Source organism: Triturus cristatus, chromosome 5_2 (genome assembly GCF_964204655.1).
Source record: "Triturus cristatus chromosome 5_2, aTriCri1.1, whole genome shotgun sequence".
NCBI classification, from domain to species: domain Eukaryota; kingdom Metazoa; phylum Chordata; class Amphibia; order Caudata; family Salamandridae; genus Triturus; species Triturus cristatus.
In genome coordinates this window covers 498,297,449-498,320,231 of record NC_140588.1, presented here as the reverse complement: position 1 = coordinate 498,320,231, position 22,783 = coordinate 498,297,449, and the positions used below count along the sequence as shown (strand labels likewise).

At 44.4% G+C, this 22,783-nt stretch overlaps 1 protein-coding gene across 2 annotated transcripts in view; it reads left to right on the top strand.

Annotated features, from left to right (window-relative positions):
• BBS9 (Bardet-Biedl syndrome 9) overlaps positions 1-22,783 on the top strand; it is a 1,933,935-nt gene that overhangs the window by 774,785 nt on the left and 1,136,367 nt on the right. For both annotated transcript variants that reach the window (XM_085607489.1, XM_085607490.1), the window contains exons 11-12: positions 1,320-1,396; positions 8,438-8,491. In XM_085607489.1, coding sequence (XP_085463615.1) covers positions 1,320-1,396; positions 8,438-8,491 — 131 coding nt within the window. The remainder of the gene's footprint in view (positions 1-1,319; positions 1,397-8,437; positions 8,492-22,783) is intronic.

Below are 22,783 nucleotides of genomic sequence, written 5' to 3'. Positions count from 1 at the left end.
GGCTTTTTTCATTGTATACACCTTGTAGCAGTTGTTGTTACAATGGTAAAATATTTGATCCTCTCCACCCATCAATTTCAATCTTTTGTGAACTTCGCCTTGCTGTATTTCTGCAGCATCTTAAACTCTCTTCTGTCCAGCCGCAGTTGATGTTAGCCTTTCTTTTGGATTAACTTAGCATATGACACATTTTTCTTCGTTGAAGGAGTCCTTAGATGTTGTAGTTAGCAGCACTCTGTCAGTAGGTAAAGATCCTCTGCTACCACCTGCTTCGCTCATGTTTTCAAATTTGAATCAACAGAAACCTGAAACAAAAACAATATTAAAATAAATTACCAATATGATGGCTAAAACACATCATTATAGAGCCGCCATTTTGGAAAATGGTGGAAGGGTTCCTCTAAGTAATTATTTTCTGCCTCTAAAGACCACTTGACCCCCAAAACCTATGTTTTCATCAGTGCAACACATCTGCAATTTTAAAAATGTTTTCCGGAAAAATCAGTCCCCGATTAGCAATGTCTACCCAAGCTAAATTATTTCTCTAATGATACAAAAATACAAATCAAAAATGGAAATCTCCGAACAACAATTTTTTTATGCAGGTATATTAATGGGCCAGTATTAATAGTACAAAAAACAAGTAAGCCCTAATTCTTTGTTGGTTGAAGTAGCAGGCGCTCTTCATCGCACCCGATAAAATCTGACTCCCTGGATTCAGAATTTATTGGGTGCCATAAATAGGCACCAGTTCTGAGTTTTTGGGGAATATCATGCAAATTTTAGTGTTTAGCGCTCCAAAATGTTCAATTCATGGTAAATACCGTATTGTTTTTCCTGTTAAATTCAGGCCAGTTTGGCATGCTGAAAATGTAATGAATGGGTAGGTATATAACGCACCAGTTATTTGGTGGTTGCAGTAAATGCTACCCAATCTCTACCCCTGTGCAAACAGGGATTCACACAGGTGTTGGAAAACAGAAAAACATGGAATTATGGTCTAAGGGTAAAACTGGAGACCTTGTGTGGGGTTGAGTGGGCAAGTACATTTGGTGGCTGAATGACTTTGTAGTCGTTTTCTGTCAAATGCAATTTTTCTTTCTTTTCCCACCCAAAAAAGAATTCCCAGTTGACATAACTTACATTTCATTTATGTTTACCTCATTGCTGAGTTTTTGCTCCATATGCATATCTGCTGCTGCCACACCCTCTTCTTTAAAACTCTTAAAAATTGCCCCTTATTGCCTCACTGCTCTTGCTGTACTATGCATGGCCAAACATATTTTGAACTGTGTCTTGCTCTTACTTTTTTATTACAGATATTATGCCCAAGACAGAGAAAGATGATGATTTAGCAGTGATGGCGATAGTCTCCTCTGAGCTGGATTCCGTATCGGTATGTAAATGTAAAAGCAGCAATTAAGAGTCAACATAAACACTGAAAGTGTCATCAACCAGTATTCTTCCTGGAATTTCGACTGTTACGTTGTGCTTCTGCTCTTTTCAATCCGGGGGACCTTTTTCTTGTTCACTTGGGATCTGTGATGTGTTTCATGTGTAGGGCATTAATATGTTGTGGACGAAAATCTAAATAATATTGCGTTCCTCTTGTTTTACTAAAGATGGAAGTTGCTGCTACTTACAATACAAAGTAAACGCTCTGTAAAAACAAGCCTTGGCAAAGCCTATAGGTCTTGCATTGTGAAACTTTGAATTTTTAAACTTTCAATTTCAAAGTCATATCAGCACCCAAAACGTATCTATATACTCATATAGCTGCACAGTCCGGTGTTTTTTCCAGTACTCTTTGATACTAGGAGGAAAAAGACAACATTATTATTTATATATTTATAATATTTGGCTAAGCCCTCAAGACATTAAACTTGTGGCTATTCATAAAAGCGCTCCCTCAATTATTTTATCATCACTGCCCTTATCTATCAAAGCCAAAGAAGGACAAAATAATCTCCTCAATTACTTGCATCTACCCTCAACTTATATAAAAAGACAGGGATTCCAATATTGTAATGCATGTAACCTCTGTATATTCAGCCAATTAAATTATTTCTTGAACAATTCTCACTAAAATGCATAAATATTCAAAGATATTTTTAGCACACAACATGGCATACCTCCTAAGCAGCAATGTGCTTAATATAGAACTTTCCTAGGTTTGGGCAAAGTTGGTGACCATTGCCACTCCTTTTACTTGAAGATACTGGCTGTTCAGAAATGAGAAGAAATTCTTAGTCCCAGTAACCTTTAGGAGGTGAATGATGAAAATCTGTAAGACTCTGCAAAGGATGGGGTGTGTATCAAAGTGATGGGTCAAAACTGATCGACCGTTTGTCCCCGGTGTCCTTCCTACTATGACTCTGCACACAAAGCCAAGTACCACCCTTGTCTTTCAGGGTAGTGAGGGTGAGCAGCCACAGGCTTTTCACTGAGGTACTGTAAGCTCAGCACTCAAAAATAAACTAATAGACACAGTAACTACAATGTTCATACCAATGCTTGTCTTTTAACAAAAAAGAAAATACCCTTAATCACACAGCAATAATTAATAGAACATAATCCAACTTGGTATTCAGATTTGTGACCTTGGGTATGATTCGCCCATTTGGAGATATATCCAACACCTTCCCATACTAGGTCTCTCCTGGGTGTCCCTTCCTAAGCTTGTTCCCCCCTGTAGTAGTCAGATAGAAAGAAGCATGAATCGGGCTCAGCTGGAGTCTTACGTTTCCACCCACAAGTCAATTGTGCGCTCAGACACAGTTTTCTTAGATCTTACCCCACGGTGGTGTAGTGGGTTTATGATAGGCAATAAAGAGTGAAGCTAGTCCAAGGCTGAGGGTAGGCAGGGTGTAGGCCACGACTCGATCTACGTGCCTGTCCGGCTAAGTCCTGTGGTTCAGTGACCATGGCGCGGGTGCGCTCCCGGCTTCAATAGCTTCCTCAGGCACAAAGTAGGTTCCAATTACCAACCAGCCTATTTAGGTAGTTGAAGCCTCGATTGGGCTGATGGCAAAATAAACCCGATTGGGCCGAGGCGATGATCATGGCGGAGGTTGCTTAAGCCAGGCCAACAGCAGTTGCAGCCCCAATCTGGCCAGTGCACAAATCACTGCAGATGCAAAGCCGACCAGGCCAATGGCAGTTACAGCCCAGATCGGGCTGATGGCACAGGTACTTGAAGTGGTTCCCATGAGGAACTAATTGTAAGTGACAGGGAGACACTGTAGCAGTGGTAGCTTCTACCTCTCACACAGTCAGGTCTTTCTAGGTGACCATTCTCTTCCAGCACATTCTCTCCTCCTGCGGAGCTGGGAAAACTCCTTCTCTCTCTCAGCAGGTGAGGAGACTGCTAGGCACTTAAAACAGATCATCAGCTCCTCCAGCAGAAACACTTTTTTCTGTTGATGCCCATTTACTCCTGGTGACTGACTGTCAGCCAGACATTAGCCCTGGTTGCGGACTACTCCCACTGCTGGTCATGAAGAACTTGAAACTGAAACAAAGAGGTGGTTTGGGCTGTTTTTTATACAAATTTTGTGGACATGGAAAGCAGATGGACTGTCTTAAACTGCAGAACTGGTTTGAGGTGTTTCTCCTTTCAGGTATCCTCCTCAGGCTGTTCTCTTGACACAGCGGTTGTATGGAGTGATACTTCTCACAGCAGGTAGTACTGGGGTTGTCTCCAGGTCGAAGCTCCTGCAGTATTGGCACTATGAAGTGTGAGGGTTTTGCAGCTGGCAATCATCATCCCAGCGGATGCAGTAATCTAGTGGACAAAAGGGCAGGCCTGATGTAGACACTACCTCACCTTACACAATAGAAACAGTCATTCACCACTCACTCCTACCATCACCAAATGGCAGTGCTCCTCAAGAACTTAACAGCAGCCCCTTGATAATAAAGGCCTCTTGGTATTTATAACAGTAACCCTGTTTCCATCCTCTTCACTTCCATGTCTGGATCTTCTCCCTTCAACCACAGGAATGCAGACAGTGCAGGGAGATGTATCCCCACCCTCCATCTTGTGCTGCGCCAGGCCAGGCGCATTTAAAATGGATTCTACTGGCCTCAGTTCTTAGGCTCATTCACACATATAGCATTATCACTTTACACGTGCTCCACACACACATGACATGCACGTGCACTTGATACAGACACAAGATGCCAGAGTAAGGCTCTGGAAACACACATAATAGTAGAATTTTGCACAGGCGGGGCTGGAAGGTCTAATTCCCTGTGACAGATGAAATGGTGTTGGGACGCTATTAATCTTCCAGAAATGGTATGCTGCCTCCACTGTGTTACGTGCTGTACACAGGACAGAGACATTAGTCGTCTGCCCATAATGAGGATTTACTTGATTCACTCCTCCAGGTCACTGAACAGGCCCAGGGTCATGGAGAAGCCTACACATATATTAGATGAGTGTGAAATGGAGGTACAACTAGAATCTTTTGAGAATCCTGGAGGATGTTCAAGATTGTAATTGACCCTATGGAGAATATATGTTACAGTGGTCTTAACTGAATATTCTTTCAAGGACTGGTATTCATTTTGACTTAACACACATCTGTGTGATTAAGGCTGCCTTTTCTGAAGTCTGATTACAAAGAAGTTTTTGTATATGTTTTAGGATTGTAAATTCTCTCACTCCTATAGTCAATGATATTCACAATAACAATTCCTGCCGCCAGTGGGAGCAGGTTTTTTGGTACGATTGCAGTTATTGTTTAGACCAGTATGGGTGTCTCTCTCTAGCCTACTTACGTTGAACCATATTTTTCCTGCTGATTGTGTGCAGCTGCTTCTTTCATGCAATTCTCCCAAACGTGGTCAGGTATGAGGAGAACTGAAGCATGTTGCAGGCTCAAAGCTTCTAATACCAGCTTAGCCATAATAATCATTGTCTTTGAAGAAATAAAAAATCTGATTTGTCTGAGAAAATGTATGTAGTTTATATGCTGTTCAAACTTAGAATTGAAAAAGTCAGAAGTATCCGTAAGTTCAAAGGGGAGACCACTCCTGAGAATGGAATTCAGTGCTGATGTACATCGATGAGAACGATTGGAGATAAGGGTCATCTGAGCAATGTCTGGATTTGGAGGATGACACTCCGTTGTAGGAGTTACCGTTTGTAAAACTGACGGTGAGACTGTCATTCTCGTGGCGGAACAGGTGGATTGCATTCACCTTTTTAGGTCTCGCCTGAGCCAGCGCTTTAGCGCTGCTCTGGCGAGAGCTATTGAAAACGGGGATGTGGAAGTGCAAACAGTGCTTTCCAGGCCCCCAACTACAGTGCATGTGCGCCAGGCACGCGCACCATTTGGCAGCCTGCATTTACATTTCGCGGGCGCTTTGATGTTCTCAGTGAGCCGCGCGGCCACTGAGAACATCAAAGCACCCGCGAAAGTGCACACCATTTGCCACCCCCTCCCTTATCCCACTTCCTTACCAGGCCTTGTCTTCATGCAGTTGCTAATTCCATATTCTCGCACTATCTTCATTCACTTCTCGCCTCTCTTTCTCTCCTCGCTTAGCTTCTCTGCCATTTCCTGGCTTTTGTTGTCTGTTACTGTCTGACTTTGCCGTAACTTTCTATCTCCCCTTCTGTCTTACTTTTACTTTCAAACCTTACTTCTCTAAGTCCCTTTCTTTTCTTTCACCTCTCTGGTCTTGTCGTTTCTTTCGCTCCTTAGCCTTGCCTTCCTAAACTCCATCGCCTGGCTCTCTTTCCTTCCCTTTACTTTAAATCTGCCTTGCGTTGTTTTTCTCTTTTACTCACTTTCTCTTGCTCGCTGCATCTTTTACGCATTTCCTACACTCGTACAGCCATCACTCTCCCATGCTCCCTGTAGCTGACGTACCTCGGTGTATGCATTGGATAACAGGATGTTTAGATGCAGTGACCACATAACGCACAGGTGCCAATAAGGAAGGAGTGACCCTGGGCGCTGCTGCCTGCCGTGTCCAGGCCACGCGTTGTGGTTGGGGGGGTGGGGGCTGGACAACAGGCAATGCACAATGTGCTGCCCTGTCTTCCAAAAGGTGGGAGGGGCTCTTCAGTATTTGTGTGGTCTTTGTGAGAAGTTTATCTTGTTACAGGCACTTACACGGTCTTTGTCATACGTGCAATGTGAGTGAGGAATAATTTAAGGATATGTTCTGATTAATTAGCACCTGTAAATCGCCCACACTGCTATTAGTAAAGCATCGCGGCGCCATTATATAGTGCACAGTATGACTTCCAAGCGTTTACCATAATCACAGTGTGATTTGGCTTTGTTTTCTTGTGGCCAGCTGAACACAAACGCAGCAGGAGACAGTCCTTTGGTGGTCTCACCATGCTCCGCATAGGCCTAAGGAATTTGCTCCCCGTCGCATTGTAAGCCTGGAAGTTTGCTCCAAACTCTCCCATCTATTTGCCTCCCTGCTCAGCAGCTACTCGGCAGCAGTGGACATCCCAAACCAAGGCGCGCAACGCCCATTGGGCTCAAAGGGCTTTAGCCAGTCCCCCCCCCCCCCCCCCCCCCCATTCACCCCTGGAATTAATTGCTGTGAAGGGTTTTATAACGGGGAGTCGTGAGTATTCGCGAACCTCTGATCTGGGCTAGCAGTTCGAAGCACTGTAGCATCAAGAAAACATGTGCATGTTATACTTGGTTTCCTTCAGAAATCTTCGAGTAATAGTGGACATTTGTATGGTTGCCTGCCAATATAAGAGGGATTGCCGAAGATCGTTTTGATGCCGTGGGACGGAATAAATAAAAGGCTCTATAGCTCATTGGGTTGAGCGTTCACTGATCAGATGTTTATGAAATCTGCAAAGTAGCGCGTGAAAGACGATCTCAAATCTTGGTTGCAATGCGTCAGAAATGATGTCTTTGGGTTTAGTTGTAATAACAATTACTTCTTCACAAATAGTCAATCTTTCGTGTTTTTGGCACTACGTAATCAGTCAGTGCAACACTGCCCCACCCCCTCCACCCAAGGGGATGTGCTTTTCTTTCCTTTTTACTGCCCATTGGTTAGAATGTTCTCTTTTCGGAGATTCTATTGTAGCGCCTGAGAGCCCATCCGCTCCACGGAAAGGACGGGCCCGAAGGAGTGGTGAAATGTAAAACAAGCATTTGCAATGCAATAGGTCTCGCATTTACTCGAGTTTAAGCTATTGGCATTATAAATGACAATGTGTTTTATTTATGTTCCAAAATCAAAACATAAATAAAAGGCATTGTCATTTACAATGCCAACAACTCAAACTCACGTAAATGCGAGACCTATTGCATTGCAAATGCTTGTTGTAAGAGTGATTGTGACTTTGGCCACTCTTATTTTGTAAAGATATTAGTCCATATTCTCCAATTTTTTTCCTCTCTTATCTATTTTATTGGGCTCCTTTAAAAGTAGGTATGAATAACTACTTACATTTTAATAAAGTGAGAGTATGCCAAAGGGTATCTGTAAATTTTAACAGGTATTGCCAGAGAACATACAAAACTCCCAGAAGTGATATAGATTAGCAACATTCTTTGTAAGAATGCAGTAACTGTAACCACAACGAAAAGATATAAGACTGAAATCAACGGAAAACAACGTAACAGGTGGATTTTAGGTCTACAAGAAGGCGATTAGTGACCATGGCGGGCGAAGTGCAACTGATGAGCAACTCCAAGTTGAAGTGACCACGCCCATGAAGGATTCATGTTGGGTTTTGTTCTCCCTGAATTTTAGTTTCTCCAGTCTTAAGGGAGACCTTTTACCTGTTCGTCTAATGCAGAACTGGGAAATTTAACTTTTTTTGGTCTGATACAAGGGTGCTGAAATTGATTATCTTTGATCAGAGGCAGATAACACATGGCCAGGATCCACACGGGCAAGCTCCAATGCCTGCACGCTGCTGAAATGAAATGATACGTTTGCTTTCAGTGTGAAAAGCTGGTCATTTGCACGTGGCTGCAGTGTAATGAGTAAATGTATGATATTGTGAACAGATGAAACATGGTAGCGCTGTTTAGCATACAAAGCATATTAATCAGCGAATTTAGAATTACACGGTTTTAGGAACCACCCAGGCAGCTGAAACCTCCCGAGGACAATATACACACAATGTACACATCTGATGTCCTAAAGCAGAGTTCTGTATTGTATCTACGGTTCTTTTTCACGATCTGAAGCAGATTGTGTGCAGTAATATGACCTGCCATACTACTAGCTTATCACAGTGTGAATTGTTTCATAAATCCTGTCCATTTAAAGGAATGTAGTATGAACATGTATCTAGTGTTTTCTGAGTTTTCACCCAAGACATTCCGTAGATGTAGGTAATTGACTGTGCGTTCATTTGCTGATGAAAAGTGATTTTGTGCCCAGTTGTTCATGTGGATAATGTTTCACTCTCTCTTCGTTTGGTCTTTCACAGCAAGCCATTGACTATTTGATGGAGGCGGAAGCTGTTCCTTCAGTCACAGTGAAGGTATTGTACACCATTTAAACTGTAACTCTCACACAGTAGCACACACGTCAGCCAATCTGGTAAAGTGCTCTCCCGTTGCCCAGGCCTGTGACTGCTTCCGTTTTACAGTATGCCCGTAAGGCATTATTTTAAGTCTCCTATCAAAAGATGACTGTAGTAAAGATTGTCTGTAAATGTGAGATTTTGGATTCAAGTTAATAATTTGCGAGGAGGAACCGCACCAGTTTACTGATACAACATCTTGCTGTGTCAATACACAGTTTCAATGGTAAGCCTAGTCTTAACCCTGGTTACAATGGCCTAAAGCAGCAGGTGTTCCCTCGAAGAAATGCGCACATTCACCAATCATTGGTGGTGAGGGGGAGGGAGGGGGGTATGATTAATCGCTGAAATGCCCTTCCTGTGGCAGAGACGAGGTAACAGAGGGCCATGCCTTCTTTTTGTTGCCCAGCCTATAAGATATTTAGGTCCAAATGGCTAATTGAACTCTGCAGAAACTTAGGAACATCACAGTGTCACGAGGCCTTTAGAATTTTGAAAACTGATACTCAACAGCCTATTGTTTTTGCAGTTGTTAGATATCTGTTTTCAGTCTGGTGTGCGAAAAAAGTTTCTGTGATGTCATGTTCTGCTTGGTGGGGATGAAACTGGGCCCTAGTGTTTGGCAGCTGATAGACGGTCCTGAGAATTGCAGGACAGTAGGGTCTATATTACTTGTACACTCCCCACTTTTATGAAATATTGCTTTTACGGTTTAGTGATTTTAATATGTTGGTATTTTAAGCACTGCACACTTTAGATAAAGCAAAATTAGATAACATTCGGGTGTTCTAGGAATTAGTCCTCATTCCTAGACAATATGGTGGCATAGCGGATCCTTCTTAGTTATAGGTTCTTTTGGAATCTGTCTTACGGGGTGATAGGCAACAAGTGTTCCACTACTAAAAGAGGCAATAGTGTTTAAATTAGCTAAGTATTGCAATAGGTTTTATATATTCTCATTTGATCTGTTTTATGGTGGAGAGGCATTTGTTCTTTATTAAATAATGCTATTTTAAAAGATGTGTGTTTTATTATATTACTGAGATGTATTGTAAGGCGCTGTGCATTTCCTTTAGTGTGTATTTTTATGGTTCTTTGAACCGAAATAAAGTTATCGAACTGAACTGAGCTTATTAAAGCCGCTCCAAAACGTTTTAAAGTCAGAAAACAGAATTTAGTGCCCATTGGCATCTGGTCCATTCTCACAGATGATGTCCTTTTCCGTCCCTTAGGTTACAGGGGCTTAGCCAGCTGACCTTTGGAGAGCACTTCCATTCCTCACTTCTCCCTTACGCCTTAGTCCTCCTTTCAGGCAGGTCCAGGTATATGTTCTGTTTCTTTGCCCTCTCCAATTATGTTCCGAATGGCTGGTGGTGGCTAGTTAATTGGTTGACTAGCTAATGATTGGTGACAACCTCTAACCCAATTCGAAAATAATCACACTTCACCCTCCCTACTTCTTCTGCAGTTCCTATTTGCTTTCCTGTGAGAAGGGACAGGCCCAGCCTGGTCCTTTGTGATGCCTTCTGTGTTCCTGTTCACTCCCAGCTCCCACATGCCAGGATATGTAGCCAGTGATGGCTTCCCCCAGTGTTCCTGCTAGCAGTTCATACCTCATCAAAGAGCTTTTCAATGTCTGGAGAAACAACCAGCAGAACTGAATCATTTACTGTTAAAGCTTTCAGGGAGCATAAAGGAGATACATTTACATTGACACTATATTTAGTACAAATCGATCTTCACCACTGAACTACATATTTTTACAAATATTTAGAAGGAACTTTGAATAAACATAACATTTCTCTAGGGCGAACTGTGAAAAGGTGACTTATAATCACAAGTATGTCTCATCACAGGAAATGCAGCAGCGACATCTACACAGTGAATTGTATAGCTATTCACTGTAGTGATCTAGCATTTTTATATTTAGTATATCTCCTTTAAAACATTAAGCACCCAACCTTGTGGACTACAATGCACCCCTTAGGGTGGCTTACCTAATGTTTAAAAGTAACATTTCATGCGGTGCTAGGCCTGAAGCCAGTTTTTAAAATAATCATACTTGAGGTGGTGTAAATTACACTGCAACTCAGAGACTGCATTTCACTTTTATACCACTAGTGAGTGCATTTCTTGCACCATTTCTTGCCTTACTACTTAAAAGTGAAATACGCCAATTGGATTTAGCCAGTTATACAAAATGTTCAGTCGTCACAAATGATGCCCTGGAAGGCTGAATGTCAGTCTCTCAGTGCCAGGATAACATTTCCAGCTAAACGTAACCAAAAAACGAAGAGATATGCTTTCTTATTTTATATTTCTATTCGTCACAGGTTTGGAAAAAAGGCAATTATACATGTATATTTATTTGTAGATATGATAAAAATTTACGGCCATTCTGCAATATTTTGGATGGTGCTGATCTTTAAATAGCAATATAGGCTAAAAGAAAACTTCACATGAGGTTACTTGTTCGCTTAAAAGCTGCTGTTGTGCAGCTATTTCCATAGACTCACCGTCAGGAGTTCTGTAGATACTGCAAGTCGATGGCAAAGGCAACATGATGTTGGATTAAACGAGCAGGATAGACTGTTCATCATAATATGCTGATACAACATGTCATATTTTTCCAAAGGATCACTGTATTTATTAGCTTCATTGCTGTCTTTGCAAAGACACAGACCATGAATCCAATTATAGAGTTACATTCTGATCCCTACACAAACCACAAGCGCCTCTTTGGGAAGTGATTGGATTTAGAAGTTGTTTGCTAACTGTTGCGCCCCCTCCCTCTGTTCCTTTACCCTGACAAATTGTGACAGGACAATCCTGCTAAAATTTGTCAAGAGAACAGGTCTGGTAATAAGGCAAAATATTTGATGCACTAAAAAACAATTTTTCATTATTGCTTTTTTCCAATAAAAAAAAAAAAGAACGGTAGGATGGAAAGTATTTAGTACGTTACGCCCAGAAAATACCTGATCCTGAGATAATGGAAATTTCCAGGTGCAGTGAGGTATGCCCACTCACTCCCATCCGGCCCACTTGTAATTTGGACCACAGAGTGTGAATTAAGACCACGAACCTTACCCCCTTATGAATATTTCATAATATTATGTCCATTAAGACACTAAAGGTTTTTATGCACACCTTTAGAAATTAAAAATATTTACAAATCCGTTCCATTATTAAATACCATTTTAAAGCATCATAGTTCGATAAGCAATATGTTCTGTATATATATGCAATTGTTCTCACTTTTTACGGAGTTTTCTTCCTGTACGTGCCTTCAAATAAAATCCAAACTGCAAAACCTGGTTAGTAATTTCTAATTTGCCTGTTGCCTAATAATATACACATCTTAAGTGGATATTAAAGTATCATACGTATCATACGTGCTAATTTTAGCTTTATTCTCATAGTACATTGGCGCACTATATTTTCTGACACTAGTTTTTGCCTTATATACTCCTGTCTAACATAGAGAGGGTTAACAGTTGCCTCTGCATTAAAAAATTGCAGTGTACAATCTGAGATACAGTTATATGTTACAGTTCCATCCCTGGCTTTTCCTTGAAGTCATTCAGAATAGAGGGTGTTTTCTTTTCAGTATTATGGCCCAAATTCTGCTCAAAAGATACCTTAATTTTCATGTGAGTTTTAAGATCAGCCACCTACGTCACATTGCAGTCTGTACACATGGGCAGAGAACACATCACATTATGCACTGAGCACTACACACCATTTCTCCAGCGTGCAATCTTTTATAATTTCAAATGCTGTTTGAATTGTCCACCATGTTAGGTTGGAAATCCTTCAGCCACGGGGCACTCATAGAACTCAAAGATGCCTACTTCAAAACCCACCCACAGGCAACTGTGGAGGTTCCTCCAATTCACATTTGTATCACATCAATGTATGATGGGCAAGTATCAAAACATGGCTCTGGCAGATTGGGCTGCTGCATTCAATCTAGGCTCTATGCCCAGAGACTTCACAGAATGTTTGGCACCAGTTGCAGCCCATCTGCCCAGATGGGGCACACTGCAAGATGAACTTCACAGGCAGTGGACACAGGTGTGATGGACTGCAGGAAAGCCTCCCTGGGTCACCCACACCAGATTGTAAGTATCCCCTTCTGCCCACAGATTTTGAAGTTCTCTGGGATCATGGACAAATCATTGGAAGGTTGGGTTGCATCTTGACCAGCGATCTGTAGTCCATTTACAAATGATTGCTGCACATCAGTGTCCTAGAACTAAGGGTGATCAAGCATTTCCTCCAGGCATTCTTACCACATTTTGAGAGGATAATATTCTTGGTGATCACAGACATGCTACTCTTTCTCAAAAAGGGCAGTATTTGCTTATGGAACTTGTCCAGTGAAGCACAGATCATTTGGTTGTGGGTTGCCAAACTGAGGCTCCACCTAATGGTGATGACAGAATTCACCGTCATGTACGCAGGAAGGGATATCTCCACCAATTTGTGATGGGCTCATAATCCCAGCTAATGAAACATTAATGTTAGTTCCTAAATAGCACCTTCAGACTTGAATTTTGGGAAGAAAAAGAACACATCTTTAAAGAACACAATATCATGATCAGCAGCAATTCAATTCTGGTCACAGAATCTAGCTACTTTTCCAGTCATTTGTTGACTGTACATTTGCCTTTGTACAGTGCTCTGCTGTCTTTTGGCTATGTTCACCCTGTACAAATAACACATACGTATATGCATATCCACTGTACAATCTGATTTAGTGAAACTGAGCCAAAGAGGCCTCCCTTTCCTGTCCCTGGCACACCTAATTAGAAGCGGGTGGTGGTGACAGGGCTGGGGCAAACAAAATTACTGCAGTTACTGACTAAACTAGGCATGAGAGAACGGTCCATTCTTTACGAGGGAAAAAAGCTATTCTATGAGCCCAGACACTTTAGAAATCTTAGTAATGATAAAAGAGAAAGGCACGTCTTCTCAGTGTTACACACTATATCAGTGCATAAATTACATAAGTCCAAAGAACAATCAACAGGCCATGTTCCAAATGTGACGTATTTCACTTTAATTCCAGTATATTCAACAACGTATTTTCATGTTCACTATACAATGATCTTGACAGCCTACGCGTTTAGTCCCTTTGCTGGACGTCATCAGGGCTAAATTCAGATTCTGTACTCTTTAAATCTTTTAACGCTGTGAGATCCCTTTATCTAGCTGTTCTTAGCTCATCAAAATGTCAAATTTCTAGTTTGTCGTAGTTATCCATTTTTAGTTGTATTTTCTATTCCTCACTTAATCTCTCTTCCTCATTATGTTTAGAGTTCAGCGTGGCCTTTACATAGATTTTGCGACCCTTAATCTTCTTGAAAACTTCTACTAATAGACTTATTCTTCTAGAATATCCGATCTTTTAAAATCCTCCTTCCCGATTTTTATTTATTCTTTAAATCTGCAATTTCCACCACGCGCTTGTGTCCTCGAACAGCCGGCCCAATAAATCCTGCTGTGACTTCGGCATGTTGATAGTGAACCCTAAAGATGACAGGAGATTCGCCATAGTCTGGAGGTGGCCGATGACTGTCTGAGGTAGGGGAAGACTGGCACCACAGCCCTCTCAAGATGAGCAGCCACAACCGCCATCACTTTCGCGAACACACAAAGCAAACTGATGAGACTAAAGGAAAGTACAAAATACTGAGAATGCTCCTGTCCCATTACGAACCAGACATGGGTGAGCATCTTGAATTTTCCTTCGATAGGAAGGCATTAAGAAGTTGCATGTCTAATATAGGCCGAAGGCCTTCCTCCTTTTTGGGCACCAGAAAGTAGCGGGAATAACAGTCTCGCCCTTCGTCTAGCGCCAGCATCCTCTTGACATCCCATGGTCTGCTATTGGTCATTGGAGACTGCAGAAGGTGCAGTGGGGAGGAAACGAATTTGAGAGCATTCCTCTGTGAACTATTTGCAGCACCCACCTGTCCAAGGTGATCTCCTGCCAACCTGGAAAGAATCCTATGACACCAGCAGTGTTCTGCATAGAAACTTTAACACAGTCCTGGAGATGCTGAGGGACCATTCAAATCCAGCAGATACACACACAATTCCTCCACCAAAATGTTGTATTAACTAGTACATCAATACGGGTTTGTAGATGTTTGTAGGATCAGAAATCCAGACATTATGGATTATACCTACAATTCATCGGTCCAAGACGTCTCCCAACTTGACTACTGGCTTCTTTCTATGGAAGTTTGCTCATGGGTGGAAAATGCTGCTTTGGATATCCACGAGTGCTATCTGGCTATGGCCCCACATACACTATGTCCACCTTGAGAGCTAGGGTAACTTAACAAAAACTCAGTGCAGAGCCTGGGGACTGTTTGGGATGCGTTTAAGGCATACGTAAGAAGGATACATATATCTAAATAAGTCAAGGTTTTTATGGCCCTACGAGGCACTATGGATAAATTTGAAAAGGAAATATGTTCCAGGGAAATTTAGTTCACACTTTTAGGGAGCAATGGTATACTCAAAGAAATCTGAGAGCTTGTTAAGAAATATAATGCAACAGCTGACAAGGAGGTGTGAAGAATTTAGGGAAATATGTAGTTTATTTATTTATTTATTTATTTATTTTAAAGACCTTTATTCCAGATTCCACATTACACAGCTTACAGCCTACAACCCATTGGGCCGGCCGCAGAGGAAATACTTCTACAATTCGTCAAAAGCACACAGCCCTATGCCGTCAACCCGGGGGTACGGCGGCGTTAAACAATGCGAACGTTTCATAGTGCAGCGAAGGATCTGGCAGGTCTCATTTTCCTTTAATACATCCATACATCATAAACATAGTGCCCCAACAGGCGTAAAGGCGCCAAACGATGAAACTGCCCTCCCCCCACCCCCCGTAACTACGGTCAACACGTTAGACACCGTATGTGTGTCACGTCCAGGTGATGCGACCTCCGCATCCCTCTCTTTAGCACACGGAGCACCAGAGCGGTGGAGTTTTACAAACCCCGGGGGTCTTCCTGTGCAACGGAAGGAGGCTCACAAATGCCCCCCTGAAATCATTCCACTTGGACCAGACTTCGATCCACTTTCGGGGGCACGCTCTCGACTCATAAACAGTCTTTTCCTGCAGCATGCGCCAGTCCATATCTCTGTGCCAATCTTAGAGTTTGGGTGGAATAGGACTTCCCCAAAGCCTGGCTATGTTCCTCTTCGCTACCACTTGCCCGAGCGTCACGCAAAGTCTCCCTTTTGGTGGCAGGTCCGTTGGCTCCCATATAATGAGGAGGCACCTCTTCGCCTCCACGCGGAGTCCCGCCTCCCATACCTCCTCCATACACCGCACCACCCGTCTCCAGTACCGCTGAATCTTCGGGCAATCCCACAACACATGAAAGAAGGTACCCGTACCGCCACAGCCCCTCCTACAGAGCACTGTGTCCGCCCTCCCCATCATGTGGAGCCTCGTACAGGAGATATAGACTCTATGTAAGATCTTCAGTTGGATAAGTCGCAGTCGGGCTGATATCGCGACCTCACGCGGGGAGGCCAAGGCATAAAGCCACTCCTCATCGTCTATCTCCAGCCCCTTCGGCAATCCATTTGTTCCTGAGGGGAAGGAGCATATCGGGGGGGTTATTGATAAGTTTTTTGTAGGTGAGGGATATGGCGCGTTCTGTGAGGTGGCCATCCAGCAACCTATCTTCGAGCGGGGAGGCTTGTGGAAGTTTGGTCTCCGGAGGGATATTAGCCTGTAGGGAGTGAGGCACTTGCAAGTATCGAAAGTATTCGGTTTGCGCCAGCTCATACGCGTCTTGCAATTGGGCAAACGTGCCGATCCCTGTAGGGCCCCAGATGTCCTTGATTTGGGAGATGCCGATCAGGTCCCAGTTGCGGAACCCCTTGGTGTGTCCCAGATTGCCCAATGTTTCGGAGGCCCAAAGTGGCGTGGCCATAGTGAGGACTCCTGACCAGCCGAGCTTCCTCTGAGCGACGCGCCATATCTGTACCGAGTGGAGTGTAGGTCCGGTGAGCCGGCGTATACCTCGCCTAGAGTAAAGTGCTATTTCATAGTTCCCCCCGTGAAGCAGCCATCTGTCCATACCGTAGGCTGGATCGTTCCCGTCTCCGTAAGTCCCTTGATTGATCGCGGATAGGTGGGCTGCCCAATAATATTTGCGGATGTCGGGGAGGGCTATACCGCCATCGTACCACCCCAGCGTGAGCTTGGCCAGTGAGATTCGGGCTGACCCAGCCCAGAGGAGGTCGCGCAGCGCGGCCTCGATAGCTACGAAGTAGCTGTTCGGAACCAAGTCCGGGTAATTTTGCAGCGCATAGAGAAACCGTGGGAGCGCTAGCATCTTAAATAGGGCTGCCCGGCCCAGTAAGGACAGTGGTAGGTGCTGCCAGGATTTGGCCTCCCTCTGGAGCCGAAGCAACGGCGGCTTGAGGTTGTGCTCGTACAACAGAGCCTTATTAGCGGTGATGTACACTCCCAGGTATTTAAACCCGTCCTCTGCAACCCTGATAGGACAAGTGTCTGGGAGCCTCGGAGGGTCCCCATGCAGGACGTATAGGTGTGATTTGGCTCAGTTAACCCGGTATCCAGAATTGCGACCGAAACTAGCAAAGATGTCGAGTGCCACAATTATCGACCTTCGCGGCTGACAAAGATAAAGGAGTATGTCATCTGCGTAGAGGGATATTCTATCCTCCCACCCCTCCGCCCATGCTATGCCCTTCAAAGTGACCGTCTGCCGAATCCAGGCCGCAAGTTGTTCCAGGGAGAGGACGAAGAGAAGGGGGGAGAGGGGGCAGCCCTGCCTAGTCCCTCTTTCCAGCGTAAAAACCTCCGACAGCTTATTGTTTACCAGCACCTGCACAAGGGGTTCAGCATACAGTAGGCGCACCCAAGCGATGAAGTGAGGTCCAAAGCCCAGTTTGCGCAGGACCGCGAACATATACGGCCACTCCAAGGTGTCGAAGGCCATGGTGGCATCCAAGGAGACCACCACCGCGTCCTCCTGTAGTCTGTGGCACTGCCCTAGTACACCATTCAGTCTCCTGATGTTAAGGGCCGTGTTGCGGTGGGGCATGAACCCCGACTGGTCGGGGTGGACCAATGAGGGGAGCACCGACTTAAGCCTGTTGGCCAGCGTCTTCGCCAGAATTTTGGGCTCCGCGTTTAAAAGCGAAATTGGTCTGTAGGACGCACAGGATTCTTTGGGTTTCCCCTCTTTTGGTATTGCCAAAATGGTCGCTATCCGTTGGTCCCGGGGCAGCACCCCCATTTCCCTGCTACGGTCGAACATGAGTTTCAGGTGCTTACTAGTGACGTCCGGCTGGAGCTTATAAATCTCTATTGGGATGCCATTGGGACCAAGCGCCTTACCAGGGCGGAGGTCTGCTATCGCTCGCTGCAGCTCGGTCTCGGTGATCGGGCTGTCCAGAGCCACCTGGTCTGCCTCCGATAGGGTGGGCAGGCGGATATCGGTGAGGAGATTCATGGAGTCCTCCTCCGGCCGGTCTGACTCACGCCTGTAGACCTGCTGGTAATGACTAGCAAACTGTTCGACTATTTCCCGGGGCTCTGTAATTATGATCCCCGACTCGGTGCGCAACTCCGGCACCACCTTGCCGGCCTGTTGCTTCCTCTCAAGCCAGGCGATAAGTTTCCCGGCTTTGTCGCCTTGATCGTATATTCTACCAAGCCTGTGACGAGCCACGGTCTGAGCTTCTTGGGTCACCAGTGCTTTGTACTCCGCCGCCTTTAACTGCAGTGTGTGCCTGACCTCCTGGTCCCCACTGTCCGGCGCCTCCCTCTCCAGTACCTCCAATTCCGCCTCCAGTGCCGTGACCTGACGGCCTCGCTCTCGCCGTCTCGCCGCTATGGCCGACAGCGCCTCCCCCCTTATCACGGGCTTGAATGCCTCCCACAGCGTGACGGGGGATGCAACCGATCTAGCATTCTCAGCGAAGTAGTGCGAGATGGAGTCAGAGATATGCTTCCTGGTGTCCTCATGTTTGAGGTGCCAGGCGTTTATTGGTGCTATGCAGCCCTCCCGGCTATTCCCAAAGGTTATGTGTGTACGGATCGGCGAGTGGTCGGAAATGCCTCTAGGCAGGAGCTCTGCCTCCAGCACCACCATATCGTGTTGCAGCAGGGTAAGGATGTAGTCAAGTCTTGAAAAGGAATGATGCGCCCCCGAAAAGAAAGTAAATTGGCTATCAGTGGGGTGGAGCAGGCGCCAGACGTCCGTAAGCCCGAAGGCCTCAAGAAAGTCCGCCAACCACCCTTGCCCCTGGGGCAGGTCTCTGGGGGGCTGCCTATCTCAGGTTCCCGACACCACTGCGTTAAAGTCCCCTCCCAGCACCAGCTGACCCTCGGGAAGGGAAAGGAGAAACGTGCCCAGGCCAGGCGGGACGTATGCGGATAGTAAATTAAGCGTGCGGCCCTCCCAACGTCCAGATACAGCCGTGAAGCGGCCCTGCGGGTCCGTTTTGGTGAGGTCGATGTGGAGGGGCAGCGAGCGACGCAGGAGTATCCCCACCCCCCTCGATCCCGAGGTGAAACCTGAGTGTGCTGCTAGGGTGTAGCCACATCTATTGAGGGCCTGACAGACATTCCCCATCAAGTGTGTTTCTTGCATGAGCACTACGTCCGGCTGGTGCCGTTTGAGGAAATATGTAGTTTAAAGATTCTATGAGGAGGGAGATTGGCCTGGCACAACACTAACCTTATTGATCAGGCCCCAATGGGCATCAAACAGCATTATCAAAGTAGCCATGGATGTGGGCACAACAGTGTGTGCAGATGGTTAAATATTAGACACCTTTTGTGCATACTAAACGGCTTGTGTAACACATTATATAAATAAAATAGGTACCTTTTAGTGCCCCATGTGTTAAAAATGTGCAAAGAAGCAAAGGTCGGAGGCATGATGCCCCGTACTCATTGTGAGGCTCTGAAAATACCATTGCTCAAGTCCGGGCGGCCACCCTCGCAGTGCTTCTCATATATACCATTGTCTCTGATTAATCGAGATGTGAAAATCTAGGCCAAAATTCTAGTTAAATTACTACTGCCATTATGTCGGGCTGATCAGTGACGGGGAGGTCATGGAGCCTAAATCTGTGACTGGTATTTAGTGTAAAGCACCAAATGGACCACCGATTTGCCTGCCGCTGCCACCTTTCAAGACGCTGAAAAGGCTTTTGATTTACTGTCTTGTGACTTCATGTTGAAAACAATAGAACAGCTGGAGGTTGGGGTCAGCTTTGTCCAATGGATTATGCTGTTTCTTATCTGAGGAGATACATACACCGCTATTGTTTTTGATAGTTATGGATTCCCTAGCTTCCATTATCTCTGAATATCATACAGAAAGAGGTATTTATAAGGGCAGCCGCAATACGTTGATTTCTCTCTATGCAAATGACATCCTATTGTGTATCGAATAACCTGATGTTAACCTGCACCCAGTGCTCAGAGAAATAGTGATCTATCTCAGTATGTGTGGTTTAAATGTAAACTAAAACAAGTCCAAAATCTTCTCTCTGACAGCAGGCCCACAAGAATCATCTCTTGACTATCCGCTGGTTTGAAGAGAAAACCTCATCAGATAGCAGGGGATCATAGTGCATAGGGACCCCGAAGCAGCAGTACGTGAACATTTCAGGAAACATTCTCCATAATACAAAATGATATAGCTAGATGGATACTGCTTCCCGGTAGCTTGGATCAAACTAATTAAAATGATAGTACTACCAAGATTGCTGTACCTTTTCTGTAATATTCCCCTTCCATTGCACACAAATCCCCATAATCATTTCAAATCAACAGTGTCCAGACTAATTTGGGTGGGCAGCGGGGTTAGTTGTAAAACACTCACTTTGCATTACAAGAAGGGAGGCCTGTCGGTCCCAGTTATTGATATTGCTCAGGCACAATACAGCAGGTATTGGTTTAGAAATACACTTGAGTCTCCACCTGTGATGATTTAGAGAGCAATAGCAGACCCATGTCCACTAACTACCAGGATTGTGGGAGATAATATTAGACCTGTGAGACAGATGAGCCCAATGGCCTGTACAGTTTTGGCATTACATAAATTATCACACTATTTTGTCACTCCCTTTATTATACTCACCCGAGATTCAGCTGTCCTATGATTCCCCTGTCCTTTGGGTTCAAAGGAATTTCAAAGTTTAATAAACTAAGGCTTTTTAAATTGTGCCATTTATACAGGGAAGGTCAATTCATATCACTGTTGGCATTCAAGGTGTTAGGGAGACACAATTCTGGATCTATTCCTGTACTTCAGAATGAAAGGTGTGAGGAAGTATCTGCGTTCTTTGCTGTGAAGATAATAAAGGTAGAACCTTTGTTACCAAGAAACTCAGTAGACTGCCAATCCCTCATTCCCCACCCTCAAAGACCAGTGATTAATAGAGTGCATTTAAAAAAAGTAAACCAGAGTGAGATCATCAAGATAATGGGTAATTCAATAGCACCCACACTTTGCGGACCCTATGTCCGGTACAATTATTAAATAGATTAGCCGTCACTTGATTCAGCTGATCAACCCCATGCAAGTCCAAGGCGAAGTTCCAAACTGTCTCAAAATAAGGCAGCTTACTACACTTTATTTTTATTTTAAATCTCCCACTCCTAGCAAAACAAAAATTCTGAACAATTTTGTCAATACATCAGCGACCACCATTAGCTAGACCGTTTCCAATCATGCTTCAGAGATAGCTGCAGTGCAGACACAGCCATTCTAAAGATCACAGACAATGCTTTTCGACTCCTGGACAGAGGGCTATTCCTGCCTTCTCATACTCCTAGATCTGTTCATGGTGTTCGACAGGTCAACCATATTATTCTACTAAACAGTCTCAAGGAAAGAATGAGGATAAATGGTCCAGTCATAAGTTGGTTTAACTCTTGCCTGAATTATTGCATTCAACTAATTCAACTGACAAAGTCTCTTTCAGAGGGTATCCAAAGGACACCACAAGGATCAATGAAATCCCCAGTTCTTTTCCACCTGTACTTGAACCTTTGACCACACTCCTTAAACACTTAAACCTCTCCTATTATCTTTATGCTGATGAAACCTAGCTAGAGCTAAAAGTTTCATCTCAGAAAAGACACACATTTCCTAGACCAAACTCTAAAGAACATACAAGCCTGGGAATTGTTCAACCACCTAAAGCTTAACCCATTGAAAACAGAATTCCTCTTCGTCTTCCTCCTCACAGTTCAACTTGGATCCGAGATTGGTTGGACCAGTCTTAATGTACTAAATACAAAGTCAAAACCATTGATTGCACAACATCTCAACAATAATGTTAACCTCTGAGCGCATATAATTGCCACAACAAAGAATGATTATAACCAAACTCAAAAACCTCAGAAACATTACAGTTTTCATTCTAGAACCAGATTTACAAAATGTAAAACACGTTGCAGTCATATTGAGACTCTATTATGGCAATGCCTTGCACACTGGAATCCCTAAAATATATGTAGCCCCAATGAAGGCACCTCTCACTGCTGCAGCCAAACAGATCACAGGAGTCAAACGCTTTGAGTCCATCACTTCAATACTCCTCACCCTCAACTGGATCCCTATTGAAGGGAGAGTGTAAGTTGCCTGCATCACGCACAGGGCCAGATGTATCAAGCCTTTTACCGGTCACAAACTGGCTGATTCTGCGAACAGTAAAAAGCCTATTGGGATGTATCATCCCAAAAGGCATTCGCAAAATAGGGAATCGCAATCTCAGTCTCTCCTCTCCGAGGCCGTAACAGGAAGCAGCCAGGCTCCCTCCCCTAAGCCAATCACAACGCTGCAATGCAGCATTGAGAGTGGTTTGAGCGCCATGGATCGGCGCTCAGTAAGGGAATGGGGGCCTGGGCATGTTCTCCACGCAGGCTATAATGCAGACTACATGGAGAACATGCGAAGTACGCATGACTGTTTTGACGGCCCCAGAGGTCCGGCTAAACAGTCATTGCGCACTTGGAGTGGGCAAACCACTCCTCCCCTGCTTTGAGAGCAGTGTAGCCCCGCCCGCCCTGCAAAGCTATACAGCAGGAACAAATACAATGTCAATAACCTCAAGTTATTATTGTATTTGTTCTTTCTTTCACTGCTTTGCAGCAGTGGGGCGACGCTCCTCTGCCTTAGCGGAGGAGCGGCCACTGTTAAAATGCCTATTGATTCA